General features: G+C 37.5%; 1 protein-coding gene and 1 pseudogene across 8 annotated transcripts in view; one reads left to right on the plus strand and one right to left on the minus strand.

The window, feature by feature from the left end:
- Nucleotides 1–2,437: 2,437 nt before the first annotated feature.
- Nucleotides 2,438–26,025, minus strand: part of ANKIB1 (ankyrin repeat and IBR domain containing 1) — a 157,503-nt gene continuing 133,915 nt past the window's right edge. For 5 of the 7 annotated variants that reach the window (XM_086397937.1, XM_086397936.1, XM_086397931.1 and 2 more), the window contains 10 exons: nt 22,528–22,658; nt 17,575–17,709; nt 16,505–16,591; nt 16,350–16,416; nt 14,585–14,730; nt 13,415–13,593; nt 12,557–12,608; nt 7,027–7,141; nt 5,964–6,097; nt 2,438–5,606 (listed from right to left, as the gene is read on the minus strand). In XM_086397937.1, coding sequence (XP_086254063.1) covers nt 4,866–5,606; nt 5,964–6,097; nt 7,027–7,141; nt 12,557–12,608; nt 13,415–13,593; nt 14,585–14,730; nt 16,350–16,416; nt 16,505–16,591; nt 17,575–17,709; nt 22,528–22,658 — 1,787 coding nt within the window. In that variant the 3' untranslated portion in view covers nt 2,438–4,865. The remainder of the gene's footprint in view (nt 5,607–5,963; nt 6,098–7,026; nt 7,142–12,556; nt 12,609–13,414; nt 13,594–14,584; nt 14,731–16,349; nt 16,417–16,504; nt 16,592–17,574; nt 17,710–22,527; nt 22,659–26,025) is intronic. The other 2 variants (XM_086397938.1, XM_086397935.1) reach the window with 1 other exon arrangement.
- LOC147374687 (small ribosomal subunit protein uS8 pseudogene) lies at nt 23,753–24,246 on the plus strand (annotated as a pseudogene). Its single transcript, XR_015163023.1, has one exon. The product of XR_015163023.1 is annotated as a small ribosomal subunit protein uS8 pseudogene (transcript).

Genomic DNA, 26,025 nt, shown 5'->3' on the forward strand with positions numbered 1-26,025 from the left:
TGACAGCACTGACTACCAGACTGATTCCAGGGAATCTAATATTCCCAAACCTGGCCCAATGGTTCACCTTCCAGAAAAGTGTCTGTCAGCATTCCAAACCTTGCTGCCGAAACCATCTGAGGTTTGACTTTATCCAGTAAGTTAGCCTGTCAGTTTTGTGGATGCTGACGGAAGACACAGGATCCTTGATCAGAGGCGTGTGCAGCATGCAGAGTGAGTGTCTGCATATTTATGTCAGTTTTCCAGGTCCCCAGTTCCCACAGGCAACACCGCAGGCCTGGATGAACGCCAAGCACGCAGCGGTCTGTGTCACAGCTGAGGAAGAGAGAGCAAGGAATCCAACACTTTTACAGCAAACCTGCTTCTTGTCCCCAGGCTTACGAGAGATATAAGTGCTGAGAAGTGGCTCAGGCAAACCCCTCATCAGTTCTCGTAGTCTTGGCACACTCAGCAAGATGTGTAGGCACTTCAGAGGCCCAGGAGAACTGGACTGTCTCATCCCATAACTACCATTTTCTGTATTGTTTACTCCTCATGAATCTTTCTCCCAGCTTGTCTGTAAACTGATGCCTTGTGAAGGCTAGGCTGGCTCAGAGATGATATCTATATCCTGATTAGGAATATTTTCAAGTTACAGTTTTAAAGACTGAATAAGAGTAATTTCTTCTTAAGTTTGGCCACCACTCAGTTGGTTTAGAGAAGGAAATGGCAACCAACTCCAGTATTCTTGCCTGGAGAATCCCAGGGACAGGGGAGCCTGGTGGGCTGCCACCTATGGGGTTGCACAGAGTCGGACATGACTGAATCGACTTAGCAGCAGCAGCAGTGTGTCAGCCACTTGTCATTCCTAAGTACAACAGAGAGCTAAATTTAGGAAACTCTTCTGGTCCATCTTTCTTTAAGCATGACTAGACCCAGTTCTTAGAAGAATGATCACATAATAATCTAGAAAGACCTGCTTCTGCTAAGTCGCTTCAGTTGTGTCTGACTCTGTGCGACCCCATAGACGGCAGCCCACCAGGCTCCCCAGTCCCTGGGATTCTCCAGGCAAGAACACTGGAGCGGGCGGCCATTTCCTTCTCTGATGCACGAAAGTGAAAAGTCAAAGTGAAGTCGCTGGGTCGTGTCCGACTCTTAGCGACTCCATGGGCTGCAGCCCACCAGGCTCCTCCTTCCGTGGGATTTTCCAGGCAAGAGTACTGGAGTGGGATGCCATTGCCTACTCACATCTTTCCAGAAAGAAATCTACTGGAGAGAAGGGGATAATGACTGACAAGGCAGTAACATACTGTTGCTAGGTGATGACCTTGTAATTACAACCACAACCCAGGGCTGAGATACAACTACTACTCAGCCCCAGAGCCAAGCACATGAATACTTTTCTCCTATGGAGTTTAATTTCAGCCTGAAAAAGGAAAAAACCCAAATTGGTATTATCATGTGATATTTAGATTCTAAAATTTTACTCTTTAGTAATTTACTAACTGTAACTTTTAAAATTATGACCAAATTTCAGTAAGTCTGAGACTGCAATTTCATAACAGGTAAGCCACAGTACGTGCTATGTCACTTCAGTTGAGTGAGTCCGACTGACTCTTTGTGACTCTATGGGTTGATTGTAGCCCACGAGGCTCCTCTGTCCATAAGATTCTCCAGGCAAGAATACTGGAGTGGGTTGCCATTTCCTCCTCCAGGGCATCTTCCCGACCCAGGGATCTAATCCGAGTCTCATGCACTGGCGTGGGGCTTCTTTACCACTGAGCCACCAGATTTTAATTTCATTAAGGTCAGCAACATGATCCAAGGACTAAAAAGGGAACAGAAATGAGATCAGTGGCTGTAATAAACAACATTTAAAGAGTAATTCTGCATACTGACACTGGAGTTAAGCTTGGGATCCACAAACTGACAGGCGCAAACAAAACGACGACTCTCAGAGGTTACCATGGGCACATGTTGTGAAGCGTCAGCTGGGGGTCTGGGACTTGTGCCTGAGCACTGAAGTTCAGATGCTGGGGGCTGCTGCAATTACTTAAACGGGAAAGAACAATTAAATGATTGAGAAGCAGGCATTTCTATTCATATGGCATAAAAAAATTTTCCTATCCTAAGCAATTTCACAAACTATCTTAAAATTCTTTTTCTATGTTTCTATTAGAGACTTCAAGGAAAAACCGTAAGTTTTCTTCTGAAAGTTACAGTGATTAAAAATAATGAGTGCTGAAGTCACAACGTTTTAACACATTATCATGCAACGTTTTAGGCTTATCTCTGGGGTATAACATGCTCAGTAAGCAGGCTAGTATAGAAAATATTAGGAACTAATCTATTACATGTAAGAACCAAATTAACCCCATCGTATTAGAGGGAATTTAATGTGAAGAAGATTAGCTTCCTGACTTGGTTAAACAAAGTCTATAATGAGACAAAAGTGAAGTAGTTTAAGTAATAAATGTTTAATCAAAGAATTTTACATATTATTAACAGCATTCATTTGGCCAAACATCTACACGTTTGTAGAATCCTATTGTATATAAAGTGGGAATGTATCAAGTATAGACTATGAAAGTGCAAATAACAAGTCAAGGTTAGAGTAATTTTTTCTTACATTATAAAATTAACTTGTTTACAAAATAGGCTTTGCCAAACTTTATTTCTGAATCGTAAAGTCAGTGACTGTGTTTTTAAAATATGTACCAAGGAAATACAAATTGGATACTGATCCTTTTCATGCTCAGGAGAGACCACAGAAACACAGGGAGCTGCACAAGAGTGTGAAACCAGAAGCCTCGACGACACTGCCAGCACGGCGCTCCTTCTCCCAGCACCGCGGCTCTGCAGCCGCCTCAGTGTGACACAGACTCCTCCTACTGAAAAATTACAACTTGATCTAAAAACTGATTGGTGTTGATATTTTCAATCTAAATTAAATTTGTAAAAAAATCCTTTAATGGACTATTTCAGTTTCATATACAGTAATACACTGTAGATAAAGGTAATATTTTCCCCAACTAATTTTAATAGGGATTGATATCAATCAATGTTTCTGATAGCTGGGGAAATAAAAACCAATGTGGACTTCCGATATCCATGGCACAGGAGCAATTCCCACACAGTTTATCCTAAGGGAAGAGGGGAATATTAAATACTCTAATATAATGTCTGAGCCATACGATTCGAAGTACAAGGAAATTTCAACAGCAGGGTTTGGGACAAAAAGTAATCAAAAATTGTTAATTTCAGCTCATGTGGATATTAATACTAACATAACCTTTCACCCATCCCAGGACTTGCCTGTACAAACTTGGTACTGGAATTTTGGTATCTGTAGATTTCTGATAAGAATCTGGCAAAACATTAAATAGAGTGTTGCATATCTATTTTGCTTATGTTATGCTAGTTTTCGTAATATGTAAGTAAAACAGCGATTCCAACAGTTTATTCTAGTTTTAATTACACACTGTACCACTGTATCTTAATTACAACTAAGACCAGCATTTTCTTCACAGTAAGACACTGGTAACTAGGAAGTTGATTTTTTCCAACACTAAACAGTAATCACACAGCAAATGAGTATTGTGCAATAGAACAAACACGTCAGCATTTGCGATTTAGTCAAACAAACCGATTGAACATTTAGTTGTTATATTTACTGTAAAGGCAAGGCCATGGGTGGTTTTATGGAGGTCTTTGCAATTCATACAGCATAGTTACTTCAGAAGAGACATTGAAGTTGGAATTACTTACTTGACTGGCAACTACCCATTGAGGTGAGGCAAAGGCACGGTAACATGTTGCGCAGGATGCTTTACTGAGTTTTTTTTTTTTTTAAATAATTGTGGGATTTACTATAACTCATGAAAACTCCACTTTTTTTTTTTCTATTTTATAAAACACTTACCATTAAAAGTAATTGCACCCATTAGTAATTAGAATGCACTGTAAAATTGTGAAAACAAAGAACTATGATTGCACTTCCAATAAAGTGTCTCTTAAAATACAGCACCGCTGTTGCTAATCAACTGTATTTTAATATTAAAATAAACTGTTTTGAACAGCAGCATTAGATTTAGTTAACTTAAGCTACAGGCTACATTTATTTAAATGCAGTCTCCATGGCAACAAAAGCCCACTAAATTCTGCAACATCACTGCTACCAAGTGGCACCTGTTACTTCCAGGAAGGCTGAGACTGCTTGGAAGCCCTCCGGGACACGGCACACCTGCACGCCTTGTCAGCGCACGAGTCAGAGTTTGGCACGAGTGGACTGTAAATAGACATGAAAAGAGATCTCCGATTCATGTGAAATTAAAATCAATTACACTGTGGTAGACGCAGCGCTAAAGAGAAGCCTTGGCTACCTCAATTCACACCGCTCAGACAAAAAGGAAGAAGGAAAGTTACAGAAGAGCACAGAGAGATGGAGGAATGAAATATTAGGTCTGTCCAAAATAACTACTGAAATGAAGAAAACTTTCAGTTTTTTTTTTTAAAGGAAAAACCACCCAAGGATTAGAAAGTAAGCCTTTCATTTAATGTTCAATTTAAGTGCTGCTGATCTAAACAGAGGACTGCATTTTCTTCGAATGTGGAATCTAAGCTATTTATTCCATTTGTGTTAATCTCTCCAGCTCTTCTGTTTGTCAGCATAAAGGGGAAAAGCTATCCAATTAAATATAGAAGAAATTCCCTGTCAGGTTAAAATCAGAAATGAAGCTATACCATTCAAGGGAACTCCTTCACATTTAATCCTAATGTCAGTGGTTTATAATTAGTTGGAATTAAGTGGATCAAGTCTCTGCAAAGCATACTCCACTAGCATACCATCTGTACCTGCAAGTCACTAGAGCCCCGAGATGTGCAGTTCATACTAAGTGTACTTGTTCAGGCCAGTCACTTGAGGTCTGAGGTGTCTGACTTGAAACATCGGAACCATCCCCCTTGCTGGCGGCCTCATTACCACTGTCGCCAGCTTGAGATGCTGCTTCCCCAGCCAGAATATTTCCCTCCAAAGCATTTTCTTCTCCTCTTTGGGTTCCTCTACCTTCACTGATCGCAGCATCTCCAAACACTGAATCTTCTGGAGGCATCAGTTCCACATCCCTCACACCTTCTGACTCGTCTTTGACACAGGGGAGCTGAGAATCTGCACTGACTTCTGTAGCTGCTGGAGGAATCAGAGCAATACTTTGAGGGTTCATGTCATGAAACCAAGCCATGATATTGCCAAGAAGATTGTCATTGATGTTGGCGTCCTGGCTGGCTGAGTCAGGGTCACTGGATGAGGGGAAGAATTCACTTCTCGCCTCACTGGGAGGGTGGGAACTCAGGGTGTCAGTTGAAAATGGGTCTCTTTCTGCTCCTAGTCTCATGAGGCTGTCACCAAGTTCCAATAGCTCAGAGCTGCTCAATGCAGCTCGAGGGCTATCTGTGTTCCTGGGGACGGAGTCCAGTCTGGAAGGTAAAGAGGTGCCTATTGCCCCTAAGGATGCTTCATTACTGAGAAAGTCTGTACTTTCTTCATCGATGGCCAGCCCAGATTCTTGCAGAGATAATTGTATTGCAAGAAGTATATTGGGATCGTCTTCATCCAAGGAACTGAGAGCCTGAGGCAAAAGAAAGTAAAATTACTTCAAAATTTAAAAGGAAAAATGATCGAACCCAGTGAGGTCTGCCACTGTTCTTTTACCAAACAGATGATTAACAGTACCTCTATTTATACAGAAGAACTTTTTGACCTACTAGAATCTTATTTTAATTTTCTCCTTGCCCATGCTAAAGAGAAAATAAATTACTTAAGTGTAAATCTGAAATAGAAAAATCTTTCCCTGTAGTATAGCTCTGAAGCAAAGATTGTAGAAGGGAAGGGAGAAAAAGGAGAGCAACAGAAGTAAAAATAGGAAGCCAGGCTCAAGGGAGAAAGAGCAAAAGGCAGGGGCAACGAAGTTGCCCAGAAAGGCTACCTGAAGAGAGTCCTGGTTCTCGGAGCGACTGGCGGGTGTGTAGTCACGCAGGGAGGAAGTGTGCAGCGCACTCATAGATGCAGAACTTACCACGGAGGTGCCTGGCCTGCGGCCACCGCCACCTTCTGGGAGATCTGTGTCAAAGCAAGCAGTGCCAGAGAGTTTAGTCACATCAGGCCTCGTACATCTTTTTAACTAAATCAATGACTTCTCTTTGAGCGCTGGTGAAAACCCGGGGCCACAAGTTCACTTCATCTTTCAGAGATTTTTCATCCATAATGTCTCACCACAAGCAACAATATATATCTAACACAATTATTTCAAATCCATGATCAGGCTTTACAACTTTATTTAGATTATACATCGTTCTATTCATAAAGGCAAGTGCTACCAAGTGTTTGTTTTTTTCCCCTTAGGCAACAAGAAAGGTGTTTTAGTTTTCAGAGTTCTTTAAAGAATTTGCAAGTTACAATAGCCCCCAAAGCTAATCTTTAACCCTGTCGATCCTGATATATTAAAGATGAGCTGCTGACACTGCTGTAGTTGGAAGATTTTCAATTAAAAATTTAATATTTAAAGGATGATAAATTATCTTCACTACTAGGAATTTTAAAAATGTTGATAGGAAAACTGAGGTTAGGAGAAAAATATTTCAGGAACACACTAAGAGTAACCAACAGCTACAATCTATCAAGTGCTCGCTGGGTGCTATTCGTATTTAAGGGTTTTACAGACACTGCCTCATTTAACACTCACAACAAGCCCACAAAGCAACACTACTGCTGTTGCTTCTTTAGAAGGAGGAGACCAAAGCTTGGAGAGGTTGGGGGACTAAAGCTTCACAGTGACATGCAGCAGAGCTGGAGGCATGAGCTCAGGTCTGTCTGACTCCCCAGTCCATGTTTTTAATCGCCCTGGTTTTCTGCATCCTGTGACATTAGAAGCACCTGCATGCTGACTGTATACCTAAATTACAAACTCTTTCACAACATTTAGATTCGCCACTTTTTGAAGACATGCAAGAGAACTAAGAGATTACAACAAACCCAATGCAAGGACTCACCTAAAGTGCTTTCACTTGGCTCGTCGGGGTCTGGAGGGTTACTCAGCAGACTGTGCACGTCTCCTCGCCGGCGCTGTTGTCTGTGCCTCCTCCGATACTGAAATTCAGCATATTCCTGCATAAACCACAGGTTATAAAACACGGGAGAGCATGCACATTTTAAAATGCAAATAAAACCAACCATACACTTTTTTTCCAGGAAAAAAATGTGTGATTTTATACACAGATTATAAAATCACTTGGCTTTAGAAAAAGAAACTTCAGGTTTTGCCATGCCAAGGAAAACAGAAAAGGTAAAATGGAAAAGAAAAATTTTACATAGCCACTGTAACTGTCTGAATAAATTCGGAATACTTGCAAGCTCTAATGCTAGATCATAACTGAGCCTCATTTCATATGCCTGGATCTTGTTATCTAAAGTTATAACTAATATCAGAAAGATTTTACTGATATGAGTTAGGCCCTCTCTGGAGGTCTGGTTTTTAAAAAAGGACTGTGATATATGCAACAGGAAAAAAAAAAAAAAGGAAAAACAAAAGCACACACAGTTAAGTACTTGTTAAGATAGATGGATCTGGTATTCTTTGGGACTACTACAAACCATATTCACTGCAAAAAAGAATATGAGGTTACCTTTAAAACAAGGTACTACTTGGCTTCCTTCCTGTGTTAGTTCATATGTAGGGTAATGCCTGGGCTGTAGCCCAGGCAAGGCAAAGTGTTTTCAATTTAGCATATGGGAAGACACAGAAGTGGGCAAATGTCCCCGAGCCTATTTCACATTTGTGATAACAGTTTTAAGTGGGTTTGCTATCACTGGAGGCAGAACCTGGGACTATCTGCTATCATCTGGGTACACATGTCGTTTTCCAGATTTTAGTGACAGACAGACCAGTGTACATGATACCAGCATGTGTGTGTTAGTCGCTCAGTCGTGCCCAACTCTGTGTATTCTCATGGACGGCAGTCCACCAGGCTCCTCTATCCATGGGATTTTCTAGGCAAGGACACTGGAGTGGTTTGCCATTTTCTTCTCCAGGGGATCTTCCTGACCCAGGGATTGAACCCGGGTCTCTTGCACTGCAAGCAGACTCTTTACTGACTGAGCTACCAGAGAAGCCATGATACCAGCACAAAAAGGCTAATTTTGAGAATCATTGTAGAATCTTTGAGTGATACACACTAAAATATGATTTTAGTTTATGATTTGTGATTATCTAGTTACTATGATTATCTAGTTACTCTAGAATATTCAATATGATTATATTGTGAAAGTAACAGAAATAGATGAGAATAAGTTTTACAATCCCAGTAAAACTTTCACATCGTATGACTCAGGTGAAATTCTCCTTTATCTATGTAAGTAGCTGGACTCTAATTAAAGAATGGAAGGCAACCTATCAGGTTGGAAATAAATGAACATAAGATACTACAAGTGTCCAGAGAGATTAACCAGGTTCTTTAAAATTTACTGCTGAGCTGAGGCACTGTTTCCTTTTTTCCTGGAGGCTGGTGATCTAAAACTGGATGACTGTGTCGTCATGGTTCACAGGACCACCAAGTACTACCACATTTCTCAGACAAAGATGGCAACAAAATATTATGCCAGTTTGAGACTTATCTTTGTGACCCACACAGTTAAAGGCTTTGGCATAGTCAATAAAGCAGAAATAGATGTTTTTCTGGAACTCTCTTGTTTTTTCGATGATCCAGCAGATGTTGGCAATTTGATCCCTGGTTCCTCTTCCTTTGATGCCAAAGCCTTTGACTGTGTGGATCACAATAAACTGTGTAAAATTCTTCAAGAGATGGGAATACCAGACCACCTGACCTGCCTTCTTGAGAAACCTGTACGCAGGTCAGGAAGCAACAGTTAGAACTGGACATGGAACAACAGACTGGTTCCAAATAGGAAAAGGAGTATGTCAAGGCTGCATATTGTCACCCCGCTTATTTAACTTATATGCAGAGTACATCATGAGAAACGCTGGGCTGGAAGAAGCACAGGTGGAATCAAGATTGCCTGGAGAAATATCAATAACCTCAGATATGCAGATGACACCACCTTTATGGCAGAAAGTGAAGAAGAACTAAAGAGCCTGTTGATGAAAGTGAAAGAGGAAAGCAAAAAAGTTAGCTTAAAGCTCAACATTCAGAAAACTAAGATCATGGCATCCGGTTCCATCACTTCATGGCAAATAGATAGGGAAACAGTAGCTGACTTTATTTTTTGGGGCTCTAAAATCACTGCAGATGGTGACTGCAGCCATGAAATTAAAAGATGCTTACTCCTTGGAAGGAAAGTTATGACCAACCTAGACAGCATATTAAGAAGCAGACATTACTTTGCCAACAAAGGTCTATCTAGTCAAGGCTATGGTTTTTCCAGTGGTCATGTATGGATGTGAGAAATGGACTATAAAGAAAGCTGAGCGCCAAAGAATCGATGCTTTAGAACTGTGGTGTTGGAGAAGACTCTTGAAGAGTCCCTTGGACTGCAAGGAGATCCAACCAGTCCATCCTAAAGGAGATCAGTCCTGGGTGTTCTCTGGAAGGACTGATGTTGAAGCTGAAACTCTAGTACTTTGGTCACCTGATGTGAAGAGCTGACTCGTTTGAAAAGACCCTGATGTTGGGAAAGACTGAGGGCAGGAGGAGAAGGGGATGACAGAGGATGAGATGGTTGGATGGCATCACCGACTCAACGGACGTGAATTTGGGTAAACTCCGGGAGTTGGTGATGGACAGGGAGGCCTGGCGTGCTGCAGTTCATGGGGTCACAAAGAGTCGGACATGACTGAGCGACTGAACGGAACTTGAGATTTATCTTTAGGAAGAATCTGTTTACTTTGTACACTTGGTGATGGTACAAAGTTACTCAGAATTAAATAAACTATTTTATAGAATATATGTATTTCCATTGAAGAAAACTAAATAGTTGAAAAACAACGGTAAAAGAAACTTGTTATAATTATTCTGATAAAAAAAAATCAAATGGCATTCTCTCACCATGTGATAGACTTTTAAAAAATTGTTTTCATAAAAGTAAACTCGTCTGAAAACTTCCATGGATTCCTAAGATCTCCAAGTAAGCATATGAAAGGCTTTAGTCAGAATACTCCAATAGGTTTGAGAGTGTTATGGCTACAGAGAAGAGTGAGAAGTTCTAGGATTTATAGGGGGAAAAGCTGCCAGGAGTTTTTTATTATTGTAAATAATAACAGCCACCGTTTATTGAACACCAGTTCTGTCAGTGACTAAAACAGATGCTTTAATCTTTCCAGAACTTCCATGGGGGTAGATATCAGGATCCATATTTGAAAGATGAGAAATGAAGGAAGGTACAGCCTAAGCCGACCTTAAGTTATAGGGTTAGACCTTGAATTCTGGTGTCCCTGAGACATCTTGATCACACTGTCTCCCCTGGGCTCCACTGCCTTTGTTGTTGTTTTAGTTGCTCATTTGTGTCCGACTCTGTGCGATCCTATGGACTGCTGCCTGCCAGGCTCCTCTGTCCATGGAATTCTCCAGGCCAGAATACTGCAGTGAGTTGCCATTTCCTTTTCCAGGGATCGAACCCATGTCTCATGGAGCACCTCCACTGGCAGACAGATTCTTTAACACTGAGCCACCAGGGAAGTCCCACAGCCCTTAAAGTGGCACAAAACAAATACTGATGCTTGTCAATGACTCATTCAATTTAGCTTAAAAAGAATAAGATGTAATTAACCTTAACAAAAAATATAAATTCAACCTAAAAGTCTATTGAAGTTTGGTAACATTATTTTTTTCATAATCTATATAAAGGCAAAGAACTAATTTTCAAAGATATAATTTTGGTAGATACTTGATAATCACACACATGACAAATTTTAAAATTTCATGTGGCATGGTAATTCTTTGGATTTTCAATGTTTATACAAAAGCTTGGTGCTCAATGTGCCAAATACCTTAAAGAATAAAAAAGTTTAATTATTCTTAAGAATAAAATATTATTTATAATTTCACGTTTTTTCAATCCCTAGAGAACAAGAGCTCAATAATTTTATTTAGAAATATTCACACGTGAGATAAAAAGCTTCTCTATTTTTACTAAAATGAAATTGTGTCAATCATATTAGTAGGCTCTCAATATTCAAGGACAAATATTTTGAAATTCTTTAAGTTACTGCCATAGTCAGACGTCTCAAGATGATGCATACCTGATTGTGAATATATTTTTGCTCTATTGTGTTTCTACCTTGATACTGAAATCTTTGTACTCTGTTTTTGATAACTGAAGTTTATTTATTCCTCCTTTAAGGTGGAAATTTTCCAAACTATCCCCAAAGCTGAAATTATAACACAGAAATAATAAAGTATAGGTTCAAGTAAAGAAAAGGTTCATAATTTGTTCTACAATAGAAAATTCATTAATATATCAAAAATTCTTTAAAAATTTAAGTGACTTTAAAATTTTCATATCAGAGCTCTAAGCACAAATTTTTCCTCAAGTCAATGCTGTTTTGGATATATCTACCAATATCAAAAGGCCACAAGGTGATTGCAAGTATTCTCAGCAGCTGAAAAGAGAAAGTATCTGATTTAAATAAACCACAGTCATTTATGAGTAATAATCAATTCCATTGTCTTTCAGTTGCAGATATTATATGGGCTATAAATGATAAAGGTTTCATAGTTTACAAGAATTAAGTTAAAAGGTTATATCAAAGTGTCGAATGGTGTACTGTTGTGTGAAGAACAAAGTAGAGAGAACTGCTAAAACCATTTAAAATCGACTCAACAGTGACAGTGGCAATTTAAATCTCAGAAAATAGCAATGTGTTTAAGATTTTCACTTTATCTTGTTTTTGTTGCTATTTGCAGTATTATGGACCTTCTTATTTTAAAGTGGGATATAAACAACAATGAAAACAAGAAGATTGTGAACATCTTAAAGAGAAGCAAAGAGCATATGATCAAAGCATTCTTTCTGCATAAAACATTAATGTTAAGCTTTCACCTAACTGACTATAAATCAATTCTAACAGGTTGTTTCAGTAACTTAAAAAAACAGATTTTGTATTTATGCTTTTTATAAATTCAGACTGAACTAATACATAAAATTCCTATTTCTGTTAAAGATATTTTCCAAAAATATACCCTAAGTTGGTCTCCCATAATTAAAATTCAGTAATTAAAAATTATAAGAGGGGGTATGCATTTAATAGTGTGATGATAATTAAATATCATAAGAAGGTAAATGTAGGCTCTGCTGAGGCACTGTTACAATAAAGGAAAGAAAAAACACTGTTTACAGCCTCAAAGGGATATTTAGAGAATAGAAAAAGTGAAAGGGAAAGTGAAGCTGCTCAGTTGTGTCTGACTCTTTGCGACCCCATGGACTTTAGCCTACCAGGTTCCTCCGTCCATGGGATTTTCGAGGCAAGAATAAACAAATGAGGGTGCAAATATTAGCAGGATTGCACTAAGGAAAATTATAACTGACCCAACCCAACCCAACCCAACCCAACCCCCACAAAACAATTACCTCAGGTGATGCAAATCCTAAATATTCCCAATCCCATGTTCCACCAGCAAAGCTACAAAGAAATCAGACACACCATTTGATTCTTATCAGTACAACAAAGTTCAAATAATCAGACCCTTGTCCTTTGAACACTACTTCTAACTCCTTTGCTTGGAACTTGCTTAACCAAAGACCAACTACTGAATATAATTAAAATAATTCTTTCAAATTCTATGTTGTTTTATGTTTATGTAAAATGGTGGAAAATTAAAAATCACCATGCTATACCAGAGTATTTTTTATGATTGCTTCTATTTTTAAGTGTTTATATAAAAATAAGGGTCCAAGGAATTTCTAATCCTTATAATTAGTACAAACAAGAAAATATGCTTCAATTTATGTCAGTATAAGTATCTGAAATAAAACAACCAAACTCAACTGTTCTTTAATGGATGAGTATGTGGATCAATTACAAAACTTTACTAACATCAGATTTCTAATTTCCTCACAACTTTTTACCAGAAAATACAAGTATGACGATAATAAGTTGGCAAGCCTTCCAAATTCTACATCATGTGTATGACTATCAAAATGACACATTAGAATACTTGAATTATGAGTTCATTGAAGTGTGAAATTTACCTACCTTAATTTAGTCTGAGAAAGTGCACAATGACCAACAAAAAATAACAAGAAAAACAGAAATAGTACTGGGGAAAAAAAAAAAATCACCAAAAAGAAGTTAACATACTTTTATAAGCTATCAATATTTCAGGTATAAGTAACTTTCAGGAATATGAATCCCAGTTGGACAAAAAATACACTTGCTGCCTCTGTGGCTGGTGCTAGGGTGAGGTTCACAGTGTGTATCTTTTTTACCTGCGTCGTGGAGCTTCTGGTGAGTCTGCAGGAGCAACTCCCCGAGCCACAGACGCCAGGAACTCTTGCCTTTTCTGCTGTACAAGGCATGCCGCCTTGATGATCTTGTGGCGGGGTGTGCGAAGGTAAGGCCTATTGACTTTTTGGGCAAGGTCTTCAGTGACCATTTCTAGGTCTGTCTATGTTAAGAAAAAACAAACAAAAAAATTATAGGATAAATGGGTAAGTCAATAGCAAATTCAGTATCTATCTGGTTAAATCTAACTCTCTTTTGAAATCAGAAAGTAATCCAATTATCATAATAACTTCCAATTTAACAAGTTTCTACTTCGTAAATTTTAGGAAAACACCATTCATTCAACAGGCATTTATAGCAATGTAGTTGGTATGGATTACAAAGCAGTAGTGAGTACCGCAGCTATATAAAAAAAGTTTATAAACTTGCCTGTGTGAAAAAGAACTAATAAAATTCAAAGCATTGTACATGCAAGTGAAGGCCACATGGCATAGACTTTATGTAAATACTGAAGGAAGGTGAGGCAAGGCAAAACCTTTGGGATCTGGGGTTACGTCTGGAAGACCTCATGGAGAATACGAATATCAAGCATCGAAAGAAATACAAGACATAAATTAGTAGAGGGGAGTTTAAACGGATGATAAAAACATCCGTAGCAAGAGGAGAAAGTTTGGTTACTCCAAAAAAAGAGGAATGTATAATATACTTGGTTGGCTATACTCATGTCAGTTGGCTTAATTAAATGTTTTATTTTTTAAAAGTACGCTAAGTTTTTCTTTCAGTTGCACTGTTAAAATGAACTGGCAAATACCAATGTTCTTGTCTAGTAAGTGATGCTGTTAGTTTCACTTTTGAAGATAAAATTCTATCAGGCCAGATTTCAACCTCAACCAGTTTAAAATAAATAACTGCAGTGGGAAATGCTTGCCTAGCTCAGAGCTCACTCGAATCTACATAGTGACAAATTCAAACATAAAGAAAATTTCAGTTTATTACTATAACTTTTGTTTTATTTAAAAAACATTCTAAAAATGGAAACAAAATTGTTAATTACACTCTAGTAAAATGAAACTTAGTTGTAAAGCGGTTGAGAAAGGAGAAAACCTGTTTTTCATCATAACTGCATTTAAGTTTAATAAAAAAAGATATCTTACTTGCATGAGTTCAAAAATTTCTTTCTTTGTGCTTTTAAGTTCTAAGAAAAATCCATATGGATAAGAACACTTAAGAATGCGTCGAGTTTTTAAGAGCACATGAACTGCATCTTCAATGAAAGTGGTATCTGGACAGGCTCCTTCAGCTATAAAGTAAACCAGGCATGGTAAAAAAATTTCTTTGTAAATATGCTGTTATAAATTAAACAACTAAGTTTTCTCCAAGAAGAAACTGAAGAAGCTATATCATAATATTTACTTGAATCAGACTAAAAACCTATGTAAAACTCATACATTTTGCATTTATGTGACCTGCATACATTTATAAATGGAACACACCCCTGCAGTATCCCAGGAATGCAGTCCTAAAGGAAAGCATACAATGATCCTGGATTCTGTTCTCACCGTTTGTAAACAAATCTAGCTTTAAGTTCTAGGCTTTACTAAGTTTCTCAGGTTGTCCCTAGCGGAATTTAGAACAAATGCCTTCCTATGTTCTTAAAAAAAAAAAAGAGTCTATTATAAATTATGCTTCTGCAAAAATGATATTGTAAGGTAAAAGATATAACATTGTGGGGGAACAACTGGGTAGGTAGTGAACGCTATTAGCAGTAAATGAACACTTCAGGGAGAGAGAGAGCAGAAGAAGGGAAGAGTAGCTTCATTTCTTCCTTTCTGAATCTTCTTTTGATTCTTTCTTATATCTTACTATGCTGGCTAGAACCTCCAAAAAGTTGAACAGAAGCAGCAATTCAAATCTACAAGTATTTATTTTATATGTACATGTTTTGGGCACTGTTCTAAGTATTAGGGACACATCGGTGACAGAACATACTGTAGAATCTGTGAGGATTTTTTCTTTCAATTTTTACTGTGGACAGTTAACACTTCAAGAGTTTACTACTGGCTTGATATAGTTATGTCATTACTATGGTCTAAGAACTAGTAATTAACACGGAGATTAAGCTGCTATTAATGCTTTTTGTCCCATTCTAAGCTATTTAGCTTACAGTTATTGTTTTAGTAAGGAAGTTATTCTCATGAAAAGGCTGTTAGTACTCACTACTTTTATACAATGGACCAAAAAAACATAAAGATGATTGATTGCATTTTAGGCTTAAAACCTTATATATATAAGCTATAATTTAAAAAATATGACTTTTTAAAACAAACATGCCAGAACCTGTATGCTGTATAGTCACTGTGAGGTATTTATTGTATTCTAATTATGTAACTAGTATTCAATCCATTTTTAGGAATGTTCTTTTTGAACTTCCATTTTAGGGACCATAAGTAAGCGCTCATGCCTTTGCTTTTTGACTCCAATGTCCATTATTTACCAATGAGATGATTTTCTCCCAAACCTGTACTTGACTTCCATTCCATAAGGCACTCTGCTAAATTTCTCAAGAATCTTTGGGAGTTAGTCATACAACTGGACAGCCTGTGAATCCTGCTCTGTTGACTAGGTCAGGGATGCCTTTTCAGTCCATATACTTTTGCCCACATTGTAGAGCATCAACAATGGTGCAGAGTAAGCAAAACCATGATGTGTGCTGAGGAGAAGGTGAGGTAAGCCAGGTGGAAAACCTAATCAGAGGCCTCAAATGCTAAATTGCACTCTGGACTTCAAAGAACTCCAAACTACCAAATGAGCTAATGGAGGTAATATATTCCTTTAAGGGTCTTAATCTCCTACCAAAGAAGTGACTTAAGCATGACAGATATTTTATATTAACTATCATATATATCACTTATAACTTACTTTCTTTGAGAGCTCTACTCAATTGCTCCATCTTTTCTTTGGCTGTTTTAAGAAGGCGTTGTTCTAACTAAAGAAATAGAAATAAACATATCATTTTCTTTCTTACTCACAACAGTGAGTATTATACAGTACATCTGAAATGATATAGGACATACCTGATAGCTATGTTCATGATTTTTAAATCTTGTATAATAGTGCATGAATCTGTCAAGTTCCTGAAATCGCTTGTGTTTTTTTTCAGCCTAAGAAACAGAAGTCCAAATGACTTTTATAATATAAACAAAAGTACTAGCTATTAAAATTTGGCTTTTTTTCACCACACAAAAAATTTTTATTAGTAAAAGATAGTAATGCATACAAATTTGTTGCTTGCTTTGTTGAGAAAATAATAACCAATACATTTTAAACGCTTTCCAGGATAAAGTCTGGCATTTGTATTTTCTGTGACAAACCACTGAATCCACTATTCCCAGAGTGTGAGGTAAATATGTCTCTCAAGCCCTATGGTCATCAAATCTTCAATGTTTTATTATATTGTTTATTGCTATGGACAGAAACGTGTCTCCCATCAAATTCATATGTTGAATGTCTAACCCCCAACGTGACTATATTTGGAAACAGGCCCTGTGGTATCACCCTGTGAGGTGATAAAGGTGGAACAAGCTCATGAGGGTGGAGATCTAATCCAACAGAGCTGGTGCTCTTACAAGAAGAGGAAGGGACACCAGAGCTTGCTTTCTCTCCTCCCTGTGAAGACACAGTAAAAAGACAGCTGTCCATAAGCCAGGAAGAGAGTCATCACCAGAAACCGAACTGGCACAGATCTTGATCCTGGGCTTCGTAGTCTCAAGAACTGTGGAAAACACATTTTTCTCATTTGAGCCACTTGGTCTATGGTATTTTGTTATGGCAGCCAAGCAGACTAAGATACTTACTGTATGAAATAACATAGCATATTGTTGATATAATGTTACAATTATTTTTAAGTCATTTTAGAGTTATGCTGGGATATATGTCTTTTCTGATATTACCCATATAAACAAGAAAAAATAAAAAAAAAAGAGCTCAGGCTTATAGAGCCATTTTGTTTAAATTAAAGGCTACGTAAAGGTGTATTGAATTTAATGCCTCGTTACAATAAAGGTAGGCAAAGAAGAAATGCAAAATACTTCCACTGGTATTAAGTGGCTTAAGCAGAGGTCTTGGCTTAAACAGTTTTCTCTACCTCCACAGTCATTTCCTTGGATTGCTCCTCCACATGCTGAATGACTTCATAGCGAGTACATCTGTAATATCCTCCAGTGGAAGAACTATGTTTTTTCCATTCTTCCAGACAAATCCAGCAAAAGTCATACTTGCACTGCAAAAGAAAACATATGTGCAAACATCTCCCCATGTTGGTATGCAAATTACTTTTCAACTCCTAGCTAATCAATCAGTTAAGAGATTAAACAATCCTGCCTGTGTGACCAGGGACACAAACCTTCTCAAAGACAAGCCCTCTGTTTCAGGTCTTCTCTGAAGGCCTTATCCGCACTATGGAAAGATGTGGGGGTAGTTTAAAATTATTGTTTATAAGGATAAATTAAAATATAAATAATAATATTAAGTAATCTCAAGAAACCTTTAAAAATATCAATATGATACTCTTTCCAAATAACAAAAACAGATACTGACAAATGCTTCATTTTTCAAGTGCATAGTAATCTTACTTTGGTCTCTAAAGCTCTACCAGTGTATTTGAAAACTTCTGTTGACTTTGACAAACTGGTTTTGAAAATGGGAGTAAATTAAAAAGGTCTTTAATCAGAACATCTAACAAAAACCCTATTTCTCATTAAAAAAATTCTTTAATTACTGTAATTTTCAAACAATGCCAAAAATATGAGCATTCCAGTATGAAAATATATCCTTTTTTTCTCTTAAATGCTTATGGATTTTGAGTCAGAAAGATCTTCCTAATTAAAATCGATGTTTTCTCGCGGTACGTTTACAGCTTATTTTTAAAAAATATTTACATCTTTGATCTGTTCAGAATTTATCTGGGTATTCAGTATGAATTAAACTTTCTCCCATGCAGCTGTCCAGTTGTCTCAATACCATTTATTACACAGCCCACATTTCTCTACTGGTTGGCGATGCTTCCTTTTTCCAACACTAAATCCCCATGTATGTATCTATTTCCCTGGGCTTTGTTTCGTTGATCTGTAGATTCATGTACCAGAGCTATGCTGTTTTAATTACTGAGCCTTTATAGTGTGGCCTACTATTTGGACATGGCAACCCACTCAATACTCTTGGCTGGCAAATCCCATGGACGGAGGAGCCTGGTAGGCTGCAGTCCATTGGGTTGCTAGGAGTCGGACATGACTGAGTGACTTCACTTTCACTTTTCACTTGGAGAAGGAAATGGTAGCCCACTCCAGCGTTCTTGCCTGGAGAATCCCAGGGATGGGGGAGCCTGGTGGGCTGCCATCTATGGGGTCGCACAGAGTCGGACACGACTGATGTGACTTAGCAGCAGCAGCAGCAGCAGTTCCTCCTCACTGCTCTTTTTCAGAGTTTTTTGGCTCTTCTCCATAGGAATTTTTGAATTAACTTGTCTAGATGAAGAAATAAAACCTGCTGGTATTTTTGTTGCAATCTTTCTAAGAACTTTGTTAGCTTTCCATTTGTTTGTTCACTTCTAAGACCTAAAGATAGGGGTCTTAACATTTTCTTCAGGTACTCTAACACATTTCTTAAGCTTCTTTCTAGATAAAGGAAGTCTTTTCTTTCAGCATATACTCTATCTGGATGTTGCTGGAACACGTGAAGGCTATTACTCTCTGCATATAACTTTTGTATTCTGCTAGTTAATTAAATTTTTATTGTTTGCAATAGTTTTTCAGTTGATTCTGTGGGTTTTCTAGGTATACAATCATGCTGTCTGTAAAAAACAAGAGACAATTTTATTACCTCATTTCTAATCTTTACATCCTCAATTTCTTTTCACTGTTGAATTATGTTGACTGGTATCCTCGGTCCAATGTTAATAATATTTGTGATGAGAGCATTTTTATGTTGTTCTCAATTTTAGGAGAGTACCACTAGTTTCCCCACTAAATACCATGCTAATTTTTGGACTAAGGTAAATTTATTTTTGTCATACTTGAAAGGAAAATTTTGTGTATTCCTATTTCTTTGTGTGTCTTATAAAGAATGGTTGCTGAGTTTTTGTTAAATCCTTTTTTAGCATCTACAGAAAATTTACATAGTTTTTCATCTTGTATCTACTAAGATGAGGTACAGTAATAGCTTTTAAAATATCAAACCATTCTTATATTCCTGAAATAAACCCCATGTGATTAATTACCTTTTAAAAAATTAAAAACATGTTTTTTCATTTGGATATAACTGATGGTCAACTACTCTTCTAATGTACTCTGCTGGATTATATTCACTAATATCTGTATTTTCTCCTCCAATATTTTATTTAGGACTCATGCATTGTTATTCATAAGTAAGACTGATCTATACTTTCAATGGGGATTCCAGGTGGTGTTAGTGGTAAAGAATCTGCTTGCCAATGCAGGAAACTCGAGAGAGGTGCATTCGATCCCTGGGATGGGAAGATCCCCTGGAGAAGCAAATGGCAACCCGCTCCAGTAGTCTTGCCAGGGAAATCCCATGGTCAGAGGAGTCTCGCGGGCTACAGTCCTTGGGATTGCAAAGAATTGGACAGGATTCAGTGTGCATGTGCACGTGCACACACACACACAAACATTCAATATTTATCAAGTGCTCATATCAAGGCTCTACTCATTTTATAATAATAATCTAAAAGTTTCCAGGTTTTCCCTTTTTCCTATTTGTCCCAGAAACAGTTCAAATCATATTGAAATTACTTATTCCGTAAGTTTTGATAAAATTTTATTGTGAAACTGTTAGGGGCTATTGCTTTTAAAGAAGACATTGTTGAAAAAAACTCGTCTGGGGAGTGAGGTTGTTTGGATATTTCTTCTAGGGTTAGTTTAATAAATTAAATTTTCTTAGAAAATCAATCCATTTCAAATCCAAGTTCAAATTTATCTGAAAGAGTTGAGCAAAATTATCTATTATTATTTTACATTCTATGATAAGAAATTTTACATTCTATGATAAGAAAAAGAAAATAGAACTTTGATAATTTGTAATTTTTCAGTTGCAGCATATACATTTTCCACAGAGCCAGATCAAATTTCAAGTGATTTAAAATGTGTAAGAATAAAATTTAAATAGTTTCCTAAAAATCATCTAAAGGGAAATGAATTGAGTTTAAAAAAAAAAAATGAACCTATTTTTATATTGCCAAATCTGTCATTATTTTAAAATGTTTCACAATTTGATTCCAGATAGGAATCAAATAGATAGTAATAGATAGTAAAAACTATCTATTGAATAATAATAAACACTGAAGAACTAATAAAGGCATATTATCATTTAGTCATTGTGTTATAATATGGATTCAATTACATGTGACTTCTTGTTCTACCTTAAAAGTTAAAAAAAAAAAAAAAACCTCTAAAAGCATAAAAACTTTTACTTTCTAGATGTCTCCTTTTATGTCATAAGAATGAAAGAATTACTCATCAGTTTCCTCTGTTGAATGCAAATACTAAAACAACAAAATTCTGTAAAAATTATCCTTCAGTTAAAAAAAAAATTATCAGAATGAGATAGGGCAGGGCTTGAGTTTGCTGGAAATAAATGTTGTTTGATGACGTACAGAAACTGACCATAAGAAATAGGTATGCATTTACATACATATAATTTTAAATCAAATATTAAAAAATGTTGAGCAACAACAACAAGACTATTCTTATAGAATGTAAGTAAGTGCTCCTTTTAATATATAACAGAAGCTTAAGCAAACTTTAAGATAAGTTACCCTGTATCATTAGCCTGATTAGTTCATGAAAATACTTATTTACTTGATATGTATTCATCAACTACTTACTGTTGGTGAGTGTTATGACTGAAATAAAGGTAACAATGGTGGATTTGGTCTTTTTATTAGTACCCCATCTGCTGATTTTTTTATGGTCAACCTTTTGTTGTGTAAAAAATTTTCTTTTACACATCTATGTAGTCTGTATCAGACTAAGAAAAAACTAATATGAATGTTGGAAATACAACTGCATATAAATGAAAGAATTTTGCTCCGATCAGCTGAACTAACAAGCACTCCTGAGCATTCAGAACACTGTACAAAGTTTTTCTTCTGAGGAATCACTGCTGTCTCACTAAGACAATTCACTCATGTTAATTTATTATAATATAAAATCATCTGGCAACTGTCATTATTTTTGAAGTCATAGTAATGATTATTAGCTTCAAGGTAAAAAATCAATAAGTACTTAAGATATTGATGTATTTTATCTAAATCTTAACTGTATGGGTTTCTTTCACATCCTAAATCAGAATAATTATATTGTTCTTCTCTCAATAATTTTAAATAAATATTTTTATATACATGGCATTTCCAAGGATAAGGAAAAAAATTGAGACAGTACAATTAAACAAAAACAGTCATGAAAGTAGGCATGGATTAATAAAATATTCTTAACTTCTAGAATATTTCTTTTAAATATAGTAGTTTCCTTCTGTGCAACTAAGTCAGAAGGGTAACCTTTTAAAAGTAATTATTAATTTTTAGCCAAGAGACATTTTCACTTTCAATATAGTAATACGTTACTTATTTAATTGACTGTATTAGCAAACTTAAGTCTGCACACTGCTTTGGGCACTTTTCTTATACAGGATTTAAATTTGGGCTTAAAGGGTTCGCTTGGGGCCTGATTTGAACCTCGAGACTAAGCAGTGTGCTCCAAAATAAGCTTTGTAACATCTCCATGTAAGGTGGCACTTGATCATTTACACATTTACATATACACAGAACTCTCTTAGGATCATGGACTCTGGCATCTCTGATCTGGACAAGGACCATGGAATCCTTACCTTTGTTTTTAACATTCACCATGATTGTAAAATTTAGTAATATAAATCAACATTTACATTAATTAACAAAGAATGTGGAATATAATCTCCTAGAATCACTCTGAAAGACAAGATTTTTATGCTTACAGTATTTTTCCTTTGGATTCACAATCAAATTAAGGTCCTAACCACAAAGCAAGTACAATCCTCTTTAACTTACCTTAGCACATTGCATGTGATTGCATCCCTCATTCTTCTGTATTGGAGACTTACAATTCGCACAAGGCTTGGAGTTAGTTAACAACCAGAGACAATTGGCAGCATCCTCATAAGCTTCACTGACTCCTACAACTTTGGGGTATTAAGCACAAATACAAAAATAAACAATTTAGTGTACAACTTCAGATGGAAAAACACTCAAACTTTTCTTTGCAGGTTGCCTCTCAGTTTTAAATATATATACTTATTTTTCTATCAGAGTCTATGGTAAAGTTTTTAACCCATGATTATTTAAGATAAACTAAAAATGAATCCAATGACATGTCTAGAACTAAATTCATTATTTTCCCCAAATCTCCTTTCTCTACCTCCTGTGCTGGTAAATGATTGATTATCTACCCAGAATCAATCTAGGAAGAACATGATCTTGGACATCTTCCTCTTTGCCTCATCTGCTGTATCCCATGGGTTCTCTTACTTTTTCATATCCATCTCCTCTCTATTTCCAGCTAGGATCCTCCAAACCTTTTGCCTAGACAATTAAAACACAGAAACCAACTTAATCTCCCCAGATCCTTCTCCCTCGTCCCCAAACCCCACTAAATTGCCTCTGTAAAGTGATCTTTTAAAAATACAAATCTTTAAATCTTTTAGTTGTTCCTCACTGACTACAAGATTAATCAAATTTCTTTAGCAAAGAACACAACGGCCTTCATGATTTGGCCACTGACTGACTACCTGGCAAGGTCCTCCCATCTGCTATCCCCACACCAACCTTATACTCTTCACCATCTTATAAACTATTTATTCTACTTTAATATGAGATCTGCAATCTTAAAGAATGTCAGGGTTTTTAAAGACTCTAAATTTTACATTTTATATTCTATAAATCCCTACCTCCGCCTACAGAGAGATTTAGGGGCTGGAGAGAGTGGCAGATGGGTAATTTAAAATTTATTTTTTCCTGCAAGATTGTCAGTACTCAAGTTTGCTTTCTAACTTCAAGTACAGAGGAAAGTTCTACGTTTTCTTCACTGAAAGAGATTCTGAAAATCACTGCGAAATTCTTGAGAGTGGTCCATTCTATTAAGGCCCTCATTATATGCAGATTGTCTAGAAAGGGTGGGTTAAGAGGTTAGCCCTACTGAGGAAAGCAGGGGAGAAATCAACTCTAAGTTTTGAAGTCTAAAAGAAAAAGTCACTCAACTCCTAGATTCAAATCCCTGCTCTTTCCGCCATCTTTCCGTGCCGCCAGAATGGTGCACATGAATGTCCTGGCCGATGCTCTCAAGAGTATCAACAATGCCGAAAAGAGAGGCAAACGCCAGGTCCTTATTAGGCCGTGCTCCAAAGTCATCGTCAGGTTTCTAACAATGATGATGAAGCATGGTTACATTGGCGAATTTGAAATCATTGATGATCACAGGGCTGGGAAAATTGTTGTGAACCTCACAGGCAGGCTAAATAAGTGTGGAGTGATCAGCACTAGATTTGATGTACAACTCAAAGATCTAGAAAAATGGCAGAATAACCTGCTCCCATCCCGTCAGTTTGGTTTCATTGTACTGACAACCTCAGCTGGCATCATGGACCATGAAGAAGCAAGACGAAAACATACAGGAGGGAAAATTCTTGGATTCTTTTTCTAGGGATGTAATACATACAAATAAAATGCCTCAGAGGACTCTGATGCTTCCTTAAAAAAAAAAAAAAAAACAAATCCCTGGAGAGGGAAGGGGACAAAGGTTTGCGGTGTGACCCTTGGGAAGTAGTTCTGCATATGAACTGGAAGCCCTGAGCACCAGCAGCAGCCATTTGATGGAGTCTAGCAGTGGAGGGGGGATGGTGTCTTGCCACACGGAACCCTTAGTACCTACTTACCTCAGTTTGTGTCAAGAACAGAACAGCAGCTACTGCTTGACTGTAAAGCACTGCTCTTCCACATAGAGAGAAAAAACTGCAGCCGTGAACTGCTCAGACTCCACTCCATTTCTAAACCCACCTGGGAAGATGGCTTCATTAGGGTGCTGGGGCAGAGAATTCTTTGATAATTTGGTGGAAAACAGGAGTTTCAGAAGGAACTTACTACCCTTAAGTTCAGTTCAGTCGCTCAATCGTGTCCGACTCTTTGCGATCCCATGAATCACAGCATGCCAGGCCTCCCTGTCCATCACCAACTCCCAGAGTTCACTCAGACTGATGTCCATCAAGTCAGTGATGCCATCCAGCCATCTCATCCTCTGTCGTCCCCTTCTCCTCCTGCCCCCAATCCCTCCCAGCATCAGGGTCTTTTCAAATGAGTCAACTCTTCGCATGAGGTGGCCAAAGGACTGGAGTTTCAGCTTCACCACTGGTCCTTCCAATGAACACCCAGGACTGATCTCCTTCAGAATGGACTGGTTGGATCTCCTTGCAGTCCAAGGGACCCTCCAGAGTCTTCTCCAACACCACAGTTCAAAAGCATCAATTCTTCGGCGCTCAGCTTTCTTTACAGCTCAACTCTCACATCCATACATTACCACTGGAAAAACCATAGCCTTGACTAGATGGACCTTTGTTGGCAAAGTAATGTCTCTGCTTTTGAATATGCTATCTAGGTTGGTCATAACTTTTTTTCCAAGGAGTATGTGTCTTTTAATTTCATGGCTGCAATCACCATCTGCAGTGATTTGGGAGCCCCAAAAATAAAGTCTGACACTGTTTCCCCATCTATTTCCCATGAAGTGATGTGACCAGATGCCATGATCTTCGTTTTCTGAATGTTGAGCTTTAAGCCAACTTTTTCAGTCTCCTCTTTCACTTTCATCAACAGGCTTTTTAGTTCCTCTTCACTTTCTGCCATAAGGGTGGTGTCATCTGCATATCTGAGGTTACTGATATTTCTACCTGCGATTTTGATTCTAGCTTGTGTTTCTTCCAGCCCAGTGTTGCTCATGATGTGCTCTGCAGATAAGTTAAATAAGCAGGGTGACAATATACAGCCTTGATGTACTCCTTTTCCTATTTGGAACCAGTCTGTTGTTCCATGTCCAGTTCTAACTGTTGTTTCCTGACCTGCATATAGGTTTCTCAAGAAGGCAGGTCAGGTGATCTGGTATTCTCATCTCTTTCAGAATTTTCCACAGTTTATTGTGATTCACACAGTCAAAGGCTTTGGCATAGTCAATAAAGCAGAAATAGACGTTTTTCTGGAACTCTCTCGCTTTTTTGATGATCCAGCGGATGTTGGCAATTTGATCTCTGGTTTCTTGCCTTTTTTAAAACCAGCTTGAACATCTGGAAGTTCACAGTTCACGTATTGCTGAAGCCTGCCTTGGAGAATTTTGAGCATTACTTTACTAGCATGTGAGATCAGTGCAATTGTGTGGTAGTTTGAGCATTCTTTGGCACTTTCTTTGGGATTGGAATGAAAACTGACCTTTTCCAGTCCTATGGCCACTGCTGAGTTTTCCAAATTTGCTGGCATATTGAGTGCAGCACTTGCACAGCATCATCTTTC

The sequence above is a fragment of the Bos grunniens genome, chromosome 4, assembly GCF_055505025.1.
Source record: "Bos grunniens cultivar Pamir isolate PY7600 chromosome 4, Bosgru_T2T1.0, whole genome shotgun sequence".
Taxonomy (NCBI): Eukaryota; Metazoa; Chordata; class Mammalia; order Artiodactyla; family Bovidae; genus Bos; species Bos grunniens.